The 12,733-nt window shown below is 41.7% G+C and overlaps 1 protein-coding gene across 1 annotated transcript in view; it reads left to right on the top strand.

Annotated features, from left to right (window-relative positions):
- LOC122555821 (interleukin-8-like) overlaps positions 1–10,149 on the top strand; it is a 22,029-nt gene extending 11,880 nt beyond the window's left edge. Inside the window, exons 3-6 of the mRNA XM_043702000.1 lie at positions 6,937–7,102; positions 7,368–7,500; positions 7,713–7,792; positions 8,551–10,149. Coding sequence (XP_043557935.1) covers positions 6,937–7,102; positions 7,368–7,500; positions 7,713–7,792; positions 8,551–8,570 — 399 coding nt within the window. The 3' untranslated portion in view covers positions 8,571–10,149. The remainder of the gene's footprint in view (positions 1–6,936; positions 7,103–7,367; positions 7,501–7,712; positions 7,793–8,550) is intronic.
- Positions 10,150–12,733: the final 2,584 nt, after the last annotated feature.

The raw sequence follows: 12,733 nt of genomic DNA, 5'->3' as shown, positions 1-12,733 counted from the left end.
CTGCCTTCCTGACCTGCAGTCTTCTTCTTGTCCTCTCCGCCTCCACCCTACTCCGACCTATCACCTTCACCTTTACCTCTTTCCACCTATCACATTTCCAACTCCCCTCCTCCAAGTCCCTCCTCCCTACCTTTTATCTTCTCCTGCTGAACACTCTCTGCTCATTCCTGAAGAAGGGCCTGTGCCCGAAACGTCGAATCTCCTGTTCCCTGGATGCTGCCTGACCTGCTGTGCTGTTCCAGCAATAAAGTTTCAACTTTGATCTCCAGCATCTGCAGACCTCACTTTCTCCCATTCTAAATTGACCATAGTGTTCGGTGCATTAGTCAGAGGGAAATGTGTCTGGGTGGGTTACTCCTTGGAGGGTTGATGTGGACTTGTTGGATCGAAGGGCCTGTTTCCACACTGGAGGGAATTTAATCTAATCTAATCTAATCAGAGCAGAATTACATTGTTTGCAGACAGCAGGAGGGATGATCCTCATCTGTTCAGCAGGTTCAACGGGTAATTTGATGTTGGATGTTATTCTGTGGCATAACATCCTTCATATGGGTGCTAGAGTGTAGATGTTGTGGGGAGTGTTGTGATCACAGTCCATGTGTAGCACAAGTAATCTGTTTGCTTCAAAACATCCTCATGTTGTAGCAAGTAAGTCTGGTGATAGAGAGGTTATCAGACTTGACAGCTTTCTTAATCTCACGATCAAACACACTGTCAAGACCACCCACAATGATGTGGTCTCTTCTGACTGTCTGCAGGGGCCCTTTCACCTCATACACCCATTATTAAATGAGAACAAAACCAATCATTGAAACAGCTGCATTGAATACAAAGTATTCCTGGAAGTCACGTGGTTCACTAACACGAGCTGTGTTTTAAATAAAATCTGACCCTGGAATATTACTAACCGCTGTACAAACCCAGGGGGAGGAGTCAGTACAGCAACAGGCCCAACACTACGTTACAAGAATAAAGTGAAACTTGAATCAGCTTCAGACAATCTGGAAGCTGATTATTAGAGTGCACGACTGTTTTGAAACAAACAAACTACATGAGCTAATTATGGACTATGGTTGTGATATTCAGCACAAGAGCCACACTCTAGCACTCTCCAATCTCACTGCTGACTTTTCCCAAATGTCCAAAACTCCTCATTCCCAGGATCCTGGGTTTTAGCATTGTGCTGTCACATCATCTATCAACTTCCATCAGGTTCCTGATGCTCACTCCTACTCCATTCTGACCCTCTAACATTCACCCTATCCCGTACAATGACACCCATATCAGCCAGGGGTGGCTACTGCTGACTGCTGTCAGAATCTGGATCATTTCTGAATCTGGATTGCCCACAAATTACTCCAGACATTTGTACTCTCCCCAGGTCTGCAATTGGCTGTGCTTTGGGCTGCGATATAATCTCACACATGGCACTTGTAAAACTCTGATGCACCTTACACGGTTGTATTTCCCTCTCTGCTGAAACTGTTCCCAGACACTGGAACCACCTGCTAAACCAATGCCCACATTGTACAATCCCACTGATACCCACTTTCGGAGAAGCCCCTCACCAATACTTTCCAAGTCGGGTTTTATACTTCCCCTTGTTAACCCGTGAAACAGCATGAGAGACTGACTACTGACGGATGGAAACCTTTGCAGATATCATTCCTTTTGAAGCAACAGAAGTTCACCACAGTCACTGTTCACATCCTCATCTGATTTCATTCAAACAGGGGCCTCCAGTCTGAAAAACAACCCTCCACCACCACCCTCCATCTTCTACCTTTGAGCCAGTTCTGTATCCAAATAGCTAGTTCTCCCTGTATTCCATGAGATCTAACCTTGCTAATCAGACTCCCATGGGGAACTTGTTGATCGCCTTACTGAAGTCCATATAGATCACATCTACTGCTCTGCCCTCATCAATCTTCTTTGTTACTTCTTCAAAGAACTCAATCAAGTTTGTGAGACATGATTTCCCACGCACAAAGCCATGTTAACTATCCCTAATCAGTCCTTGCCCTTCCAAATACAGGTGCATCCTGTCCCTCAGGATTCCCTCTAACAACTTGCCCACCACTGAGGTCAGCTCACCGGTCTATAGTTCCCTGGCTTTTCCTTACCACCCTTCTTAATCAGTGGCACCACGTTTGCCAACCTCCCGTCTTCCGGCACCTCACCTGTGACTATCGATGATACAAATAGCTCAGCAAGAGGCCCAGCAATCACTTCTCTAACTTCCCACAGAGTTCCCGGGTACACCTGATGAGGTCCTGGGATTTATCCACCTTTAACCGTTTCAAGACATCCAGCACTTCCTCCTCTGTAATCTGGACATTTTGCAAGATGTCACCATCTATTTCCCTACAGTCTATGTCTTCCATATCCTTTTCCACAGTAAATACTGATGCAAAATATTCATTTAGTATCTCCCCCATTTTCTGTGGCTCCACACAAAGGCCGCCTTGCTGATCTTTGATGGGCCCTATTCTTTCCCTAGTTACCCTTTTGTCCTTAATATATTTGTAAAAACCCTTTGGATTCTCCTTAATTCTATTTGCCAAAGCTATCTCAGGTCCCCATTTTGCCCTCCTGATTTCCCTCTTAAGTATACTCCTACTTTTCACTCGATAATAGCAGAGAATGGTTTTGATCCATTGACCTCTGGTTGATGGGCCCAGCACGCTCCCACTGCGCCATTCAATTAGAATGTTTCATTTTTCCTTAAGTAGCGTTGCAAACTTTGAAAATGATTTTGCAGATGGAAGTCTTTACTTTAACATCCACTGCATTTACGATTGATCCTCGAGAAATTAATCAATGGCTGAGGCGGTGATGCAGTGTGCAGGGGCTCAGATTCTGAGATCATTGGGATCTGTTCTGGAGTAGAAAAGGGATTGGTTGCACCTGAACTGGAAAGGGACCTACGTCCTGTCAGGGAGATTTGCGAGTTTATTTCAGGACCCTGCTGTAAGTATTAGCAGACGGTATATGGGGGTTGGGGAAGGAATTTCTGAGTAGCAGTGAAAATAGAAAAGCAGATGGGGATGGTTCTGAACCAGAAGAAGAGTAAGATAATTGGAAAAAATGGAAAAGAGCAAATCAGAGAATGAGGTAACTCTGAAGAATTATACTACATTTATTTCAAGAGTCTAGATTAGAGTGCTGCTGGAAAAGTACAGCAGATCAGGCAGCATCTGAGGAGCAGGAAAATCGAAAATCCTGATGAAGGGCTTTTGCCCGAATCGGCGTTTTTCCTGCTCCTCAGATACTGCCTGACCTGCTGTGCTTTTCCAGCACTACTATAATCTAGACTCTGGTTTCCAGTATTTGCAGTCCTCACTTTTGCCTACATTTATTTCAATGCAAGGGGTCTTACAAGTAAGGCTGATGTACTCAGGACATGTTTTGTAACATGGCACTGGGACGTCATAGCGATTACAGAAACTTGGCTGAGGGAAGCACAGGACTGGCAGCTCAATATTCTGGGTTTTAGATACTTTCTGAAGGATAGAAAGGGAGGCAAGACAGGAGAGGGAGGTACGTTTTTGATGAAGGAAAACATTACTATTGTAATTAGAGAGAATATTTCTGAAGGATATTCCAGTGAAAATATATGGGTTGAAATCAGAAATATGTAACTGATGATCATCTGATGGGATGTACCATAGGTCCCTAATATTCAGAGGGAAATTGAGGAGCAAATACATAGAAAGATACCAGATAAATGTAAGAATACTAGGAGTATAATAGTTGGGGATTTTAATTCTCTAAACATTGACTGGGACTGCCATAGTGTTAAAGGTTTGAGTGGTAAGGAATTCGTTAAGTGAGTTCAAGAAAATTTGTGTAATAGGTCGACAGGATGGTTGGAAAGGTGCTTAGCACACTGACATTCATAGCTCATACCTTTGAGTGTATGTGTTGGGACATCATGTTAAGGTTGTACAGGATGTTGGTGAGATCTCTTCTGGAGTACTGTGTGCAGGTCTGGTCGCCCTGTTATAGGAAGGATATTACTAAATTGGAGAGAGTTCAAAAAAGATATAACAGGCTGTTACCGTGAATGGACGATTTGAGTTATAAAACTAGGCTGGATAGGCTGGGACCTTTTTCACTGAAGTGAAGCAGGTTGAGGGGTAACTTTAAAGAAGTTTACAAAATTATGACAGACATAGATAAGGTGAATAGCAAAGTTCTTTTCCTTAAGGTAGGGGAGTTCAAAACAAGGGGGCATGTTTTTAAGGTGACAGGAAAAAGATGTAAAAAGGACATGAAGGGCAGCCTTCTTTTTACAAAAACTATGTTTAGCGTGTGGAATGAACTGCCAGAGGAAGTAATGGATTCAGGTGTAGCTACAACGAAAAAAAGACATTTGGACAAGTACATTAATCGGAAACGTTTGGAGGGATATGGGCAAAACACAGGCCGGTGGGAGTAATTTAGTTTGGGAACATGTTCAGCATGGATGTGTTGAACTGAAGGGTCTGTTTCCATGCTGTATGGTCTCTATAACAAACAACCAAAATAAAATCTGACAGTCAACGATTTAAACATCTTCACTGGAACAAACATTTTGAAGATATTTCTTTTCCAGAGCTAATGTTACAGCACGCTCAATCTAACCCAATCCAAACTGACATTTACACTGACATTCTCCTCTTTCCAAACCTGAACATTCAGGTCAATGAGACACATCATCGAGTAAAACCAATGAAAGACAGAAATATTTTAAGATGCTGTTCCATTGATTTGTCTGCGTTTACTGTTATGTTAGGCCGTAAGGTCATAAGACAAAGGAGCAGAGGTTAGTCCATTCAACCCATTGAGTCAGCCCCACCATTAAATCTTGGCTGATAAGTTTCTCAAGGCCGCCCTCAGACCCCACCCCTCCAATCGTAACAAGGACAGAACGCCCCTGGTGCTCACCTTCCACCCTACAAAACTCCGCATAAACCAAATCATCCGCCGACATTTCCGCCACCTCCAAAAAGACCCCACCACCAGGGATATATTTCCCTCCCCACCCCTTTCCGCCTTCCGCAAAGACCGTTCCCTCTGTGACTACCTGGTCAGGTCCACGCCCCCCTACGACCCACCCTCCCATCCTGGCACTTTCCCCTGCACCGCAGGAACTGGTAAAACCTGTGCCCACACCTCCTCCCTCACCTCCATCCAAGGCCCTAAAGGAGCCTTCCACATCCATCAAAGCTTTACTTGCACATCCACTAATATCATCTATTGTACCCGTTGCTCCCGATGCGGTCTCCTCTACATTAGGGAGACTGGGCGCCTCCTAGCAGAGCACTTTAGGGAACATCTCCGGGACACCCGCACCAATCAACCACACAGCCCTGTGGCCCAACATTTCAACTCCCCCTCCCACTCTGCCAAGGATATGGAGGTGCTGGGCCTCCTCTCACTTATCTCTCCACGCTTCAGGCTCACTGCTTTTATTCCTGATGAATGGCTTTTGCCCGAAACGTCGATTTTGCTGAAGCTCCTCGGATACTGCCTGAACTGCTGTGCTCTTCCAGCACCATTGATCCTGATAGGTTTCTCAACCCCATTCGCCCACTTCCTCCATGTAGCCTTTTATCCCCTTGACAATCAAGAACTTATCTATGTCAGTCTTAAATATACTCAATGATCTGTTCTCCACAGCCTTCTGTAGCAATGAATTCCATTGATTCACCACTCTCTGGCTGAAGCGATTTCTCCTTATCTCCATTCTAAATTTATTTTAAAGCTGTGCCTCGGATCCTAGTTTCTCCTACCAATGAAAACAGCTTCCCAACATCCAGTCTGTGCAGACCATTCAGTATTCTGTAAGTTTCAATTCGATCCCACCTCATCCTTTTAAACTCCACCAAGTTCAGTCGCAGAATTCTCAAACGTTCCTTATATGTTAAGCTTTTCATTCCTTGTACCTTTCTCCTGAACATCCTTTGAACACACTCCAGGGCTTGCGCTTTCTTCCTGAGATAAGGGACCCAAAACTGCGCACAATACACCAAAGTTTACCTTGAGACAATCCTGGATTCTCAAGTCTCTTTGCACTTCAGATTTCTGAATTTTCTCCCCCTTTACAAAATAGAGCACGCCTCTATTCTTCCCACCAAAGTGCATGACATCACACTTACCCACATTGTACTGAATCTGCCACTTCTTTGCCCTCTCTGCTAACCTGTCCAAATTCTTCTGCAGCTTTCCCAAGTCCTCAATGCTACCTGACCATCTAGCTATCTCTGTATTGTCTGCAAACTTAGCCAGAATGCCCTCAGTTCCTTCATTGAGATTGTTAATATATAAAGTGGAAATGTTGAAGAAGAGGTCCCCAGTGACTTGGGTATAAAATCTACAATTGGATTATTCTGCAGAACATCGGATGTTAATTGCTTTGGGAAATCAATAAAAGCCTAAAACTGATGTGGTTGGATTTTAGCAATTTTTTATTGACATTGAAAGCTAACTAATAATCAAAGGAAGGTATTATGACCACCACAAAAGGATTTGATTCTATGGCAACTTACAAAAATACTTCTAATGATTGGGATAGTAATTCAACTTGAATGTGTTTGGAAATTTGACAAATATGTTAATCACTCAGTAGTAGATGTGGCAGCTATATTGCTTTTACAAATAAACTCTTCGGATGGCAAATTCGACTTTGTGCCTGACCACACCTCTTTTTGCATTTTGGCAAAAGTGGCCATTTCTGAAAGCTGTGCTTAACATTTTAACATCTAGATTTAATTAATTCAGTTCATCTAGTCTGCTTGTTGCTGCTGTGAATTATGTAACATAGTGACTCTCCTTAAAATTGCAAAATGAACAAATCTGACTCAGGAGCAGGGAAATTCCCTTTTACAGAATTATGTCAGCTTTCATTTTTCAAGATTACGAAATACGAAAGTTAATGTTCTCCATAAATAGGAGCTGATTGGACCTGTCCTCAGCAGAACTTCATTCAACAGAGAGAGTGACACTGAAGTAGACAGAAGATCTTCAGCAAAAATCTATTCAGCAACAAAGTCAAAAATGAACAGAGCAACAGCTGTACTGACTGCCATCCTGCTCCTGTGTGCTATTGCTGCACAAGGTATGTCAGCATTTCTATGTTGTGTTTTAGTTTTTCTTTGCAATACAATGTGGGGGAAAAAAGTCTTTCTGCTGATGTACTGAGCAGCCAGACAGGCCTGTGTGGTAGTTGGATGTTCATTAATGAATTAAACAGTCACTGATGGTGCATGCTATTGATAATATGATGCTTGTTTTAATACTGAATTTAATGCTTAAATAAAATGTTAACATTCTGCTAATGACAATCACAGTCAAAATTTCAGTTCAATTTATTTCATTCACAGGCATTCCAATCCCGGGTACTCAAGGACGGTGTCTGTGCCCTGAGAACCCCAGCTCCATTTTTATTCATCCGAGAACCATTCAGAGTTTGCAATACATTCCCAAAGGATCATACTGTGAGAAACAAGAGCTAATGTGAGTAATTGGGTCAAAACACCATCTTTAACCTTCCTCGTATTCTCCTTTCCATTTAGACGGTGGAAAAAGTTTGTAAATATATTGGGTCACTCACAGTTTCTTTACGAAGCTGATTGGAAGGATTATGTTTGTGTCACTGATTCTCGCCTTACATGGGAGATGTCCAGTTTCTGTGAATTAGATTTTGAAGATTTACCTTCTCTTTACAGCATTACCATGAAAACTGGGAAGATTGTTTGTGTGAGCCCTGATGCCAAGTGGGTGAAGATTATAATTAGATCCAAGAAAGGTTGGTGCTTGTAAACATACATATGTTATCTGTGAATAAATGTGTTTGAGTGAAATGCTGTTCTCATGTTTATCCTCAGTTCCTTGGCCGAGGCTTTAATACCAGTCTGCTGCCCAGTCATGCAGGCTCTTGGTGCATTCTATTACTCTGTCCCTAAATCTAGTATTTACATGTGAGCTGTGACAGTGAATGATAGCAAGCTATTCAACCACAGTGGCATCAGGACTGAATCCTGTGCTGTTCTCACCATCGCCCATGCGTGGTAAATCCAGGAGCAGATGGGGTGTCTCTGGTTGGTAATCAGGTGCAGGAATGCGGGGCAATACCATGCTCCAGCTGCCATGGTTGTCATACCTTTAGCAGCCAGCTGAGGTCAGACAATTCAATATAACCCAGTGATCAAAACAGGCACTTCAACTCCTTTTCATGCTTCCTTCCCTCACAGTCAGCTCCATGATATTTTGCTCTGCACTGTAAAGGCTCCAGGGCATAATTCTTAAACATTTTGTTATCTGTTCTATTTTAATATTAAAAGTGATATTTGAAAAATATTAACGTTTTGCCACATCTTCCTTGGATCCTGTATGTAATAATATCATATCGTAAAATCAATGAATCATTAACAAAATCACACCTATTTGTTTAACAGCCCAGTTGATAATGCCCCATAATTATACTTGATGAAAACATTGTCCTCACTATCAAAGGAAATATCTTCAGTTGTGGGAAAAATAATGTTTTATTTCATTGTTTTCCAGGTTCCAGACGACATAACTAAGAATTGAAACTGTGATGGGATTCACTTGATTGCCCCCCCATGGAAGTTGCTGTACAGTGAACACTGAAATGAAGAAGCCCTGTGCAGGGCATTCACTTTCTGATATCACTGTTCAATATGTTGTTCGAGCAGTTCCCCTGTATTGATCCTCTGAAACATACTTCATTGATTAACCTACATACACTGTAATTGTAATTGTCTACACAGAGCCTAAGAAATCCAGCTGCTGTTGTGAAATGTTGTGCCGTGCTGGAGAGCTTCTTTTTACAGGATGTGATTTGTACGATTATTCTGAATGTGGTCTGGCACTGGAGCAGATACTGTACAACTGAAAGCAATTTGTTAACTTTCTCCATTAGTATTGGAAAATAATTTCTGATCATCAAAGGTGCAATTAGACAAGGAAATATTAGTATGCTTGTGAACTTAGGGAAGAATCAAACTAAAACAGATCTGTTGGTTATCAAATGCTTTTGTTATTAAGATAATTGGTACCGTTTTTTAATAATTTGACTTATTGACTATTAGTAAATTATTTAATTAAATTTGTGCATCGCTGCCAAAGCCAGCACTTATCCCCCATTCCTTTATGCACATGTGAATGTGCTGGTAAGCGACTTTGTTGGACTGTTGCAAGCTTTATAGCTCTGAAGAGAGGAGAGATCTGATTGCAAAAAGGTTGAGAGCACAAGGCAAAATATATGGGGCAAGTGAAGGAACAAGAACTTTGTTTATGGAGTTGTAAATGGGAAAATACAGAACGGCGAACAAATCGCTACAGGGATTGTGATTGGAAACTGTTTAACATTGTGTTGATTCTGGAGGCAATAAAGTGCCCTCTCACAAAGTTGTTATAATATTTCTTGAGCAAATGCTACGCTCTATTGGAACAATCCAGGAGAATATGGAGATCATGTGGCAGGGTGGGAGGGAAACTGGCGGTGGGCAATGCAGAAAAACTGTCATGTGAAATTGTTTAAACTAAATTACAATCCAAATTTAATCTAATCTTTCTATTGCTGTTGAAGGCCTATGTATCCTACGTGATGTATTGATGGCATACTATAGGTAAAAGCTTTGAATTGTTGACTAAACATACTTTAGTTCCAGTGTGAACTAAGGTCAAACTTCAAGTTCAATTAATTGACATTAACAATGCCACGATTTTACTGTAATGTTTATGAATCACTAACATTGTAAGTGAACCTTGGGACTTTGCTGATATAATATCAGAATGTTTCCAAAGTTGAAGTCTGTAGAGAGAATGTCTCTGTAGAAATGATGTGAAATACCTGCATTTTAGGAGATATTGGTGCTTATCATGTAATATTAACAGGAAGTAATGGTATTTATAAATACAAGCCATCTCTGTGAAGGGACCTTGTTGTATGAGAGATTTTTCAGCCTAGAATTATGTTGACTGTGAGTTTCAGAAGGAAAGTTGTGTTATGAATGTGATTCTCACTCAGAAAAATTGCAAACTGTATATGAATTGTGCGTTTATAAATTATTTGATATTTTTGTACCTTTATCTTTAAGTGTATTTCAGTGACAAAAATAAACAAGATTTCATGAGGAATGCCTTGTCATTATTTCACAATCTTCAACTAAACAATTGTGCATTTCTTGAGTCAAAATAATCCGTGGTCTGACTGAAAATATCTCTGTTGTAGTCTCCCCTTGACAGCGTGAAAGCAGGCAGATTACCATTCAGCCAAATCTCAATGTGTTTGATCATGGGTAGTCGCTGACTTACTCCCCTAGACCGGCACTGCTGTGACCTGAATGAACAGGGTGTTACAGTGGAAACTTATGGTGGGAAAGTTGGGTGCATGGTCCTTCCATTCAACCTCAATAGCAGAGAATAATTAACTAACAACTATATACAGTTCCTTCCTCTAACCTATCTTTAACCTTCCCTTCTATTATACTCATCCTATAAAACTCCCAATTAAGATTGGCAGAAAAATTCTAATTTTCAAACCAGCCAGCAGTCGATACTTCTCTTTATTTTCATCGCTAGATTGGCTCTCCAGGTCAGTGTTGAGGTTTTTCTCTGTAAAACTCCTTCTCTGGACAGGTACCTCTCAGACAGTTCTGACTAGCAGTCTGCAGCCGTTGGTCTGGTGGGCAGTTCTCCTCCCAGCTTTTCAAGTTTCCCCTGTTTTATACCCCAAAGCGTCGGATGGTGTCATTGGTTTTTAAGGTTGTCAGTATGCTCAATTCAAACTTGATTGGAATTTGGTATTTTTCAGGGAATAATTTAAACTAATTGGCTTAATTTGAGTCTGTTTTTGTCATTTCCAGTCAACTAGCTACCCCAGTTACATTGTGTCTTATTGAGAACACTAGGTGCTGTCAATGCTAGCTGTTACTGTCTCAAAGGTATGGTACATCCACATCTTCATAACACCGCACCCCCCCCCCCCCCACCCCTGAAGAAAAAATGAACCATCAATATGAAAAGATGTTTCTCTGCATTTTAAACACATTACCCTAACATACAGACAACTTTAATATAAGTTCACGTTAACTTCTTCCCATATATCTATATTTAACATTAAATAAAGACAAATCTCATCTAAACTCTCTCAGTTAAATCTGCGATAACGCATCTGCGATTACATTCTTCTGACCCATAACATGTACGATTTTTAAATCAAAAGTCTGTAACATAAGACTCCAACGAAATAGTCTCATATTCTTGTTTTTAAAGTGTTCTAAGAATGTAAGCAGATTTTAGTCAGTGTACACGGCCATCTCCAATATGTTTTTCGTGACATACACATTAAATTGTTGTGAGGCCAGTACCAAGCTCAATAGGTCTTTTGCAATCATGGAGTATTTCCTTTAGTGCATTTTGATCTTCTTCAAAAAGTAACCAACAGGCAGTTCAATCCCACCCTCATCTTCCTGTAGGAGTACAGTTCCATCTCCAATGTCACTAGCATCGATGGCGACCTTAAAAGGTTTTGAAAAGTTTGGTGGAGCTAAAGCTGGTTTGGTGGTTAATATTGATTTCAAATGGTCGAATGCCTCCTGGCATGATTCTGTCCTCCAAGACTTTGTGTTTTTCTTCAGCATATTAGTTAATGGCACCTCTACACTGCTGAGGTTTGGAACAAACTTCCAATAGAATCCACCATGCCCTAAGAATTGAAGCACTTCTTTCTTTGAGGTTGTTCCTGGAAATTCCTTGATGGCCTTCATCTTTGCGTTCTGTGGGGTCAACCTCTCTTATGTCCCAAGGACGTCACCTCCTACTTTCGCGAATTCAGTTTTATCGAAGCTTATCACCAGTTTTGCTTCTCATACTCGTTCAAAGAGCTCTGCCAACTCTACCATGTCATTGTTCCAGGACTTACTAAAGATCACGACATCATCCAAATAGACTGCACAGTTTGTTAACTCATCTACAACTCTCTTCATGAGTCTTTGGAATATGGCGGGTGCATTCTTCATTCCAAAGCACGGTGGCACAGTGGTTAGCACTGCTGCCTCACAGCGCCAGAGACCCGGGTTCAATTTCTGCCTCAGGTGACTGACTGTGTGGAGTTTGCACGTTCTCCCCGTGTCTGCGTGGGTTTCCTCCGGGTGCTCCGTTTCCTCCCACATTCCAAAAATGTGCAGGTCAGGTGAATTGGCCAGGCTAAATTGCCCCTAGTGTTAGGTAAGGGGTAAATGTAGGGGTATGGGTGGGTTGCGCTTCGGCGGGTCGGTGTGGACTTGTTGGGCCGAAGGGCCTGTAACGTAATCTAATCTAATCTAATCAAAGGATATCACTTTAAACTGATATAGCACATTTGGGGTTACAGGCGCAGAAATTTCTTTGGCTGTCTCTGATCAAGATACCTGCCAGTAAGTACACATTAAGTCCAACTTAGTGATGTAACTGGATTGTCCGACTTTCTCGATACAGTCCTCCAACCTAGGAATCGGATATGAATCTGATTTTGTAACGGTGTTGACCTTCCAATAATCCATGCAGAATCGTTGAGTCCATCTGGTTTGGGAATTCCACTTGCTCTGGCTTGGGTTCGAGGATGTCCTCATCGAGCATGGCTTCACCCTCCATTTGGACCTGTCTGGCTTTGAAAGAGTTTTTTTATTGGAGCAGTATTCCCTATGATTACTGATAGAGTCATAGAGTTATAGAGATGTAC

The sequence above is a fragment of the Chiloscyllium plagiosum genome, chromosome 1, assembly GCF_004010195.1.
Source record: "Chiloscyllium plagiosum isolate BGI_BamShark_2017 chromosome 1, ASM401019v2, whole genome shotgun sequence".
Classification (NCBI taxonomy): Eukaryota; Metazoa; Chordata; class Chondrichthyes; order Orectolobiformes; family Hemiscylliidae; genus Chiloscyllium; species Chiloscyllium plagiosum.
Note: the sequence above shows the minus strand (reverse complement) of the source record. Positions and strands in the feature narration are given on the sequence as shown.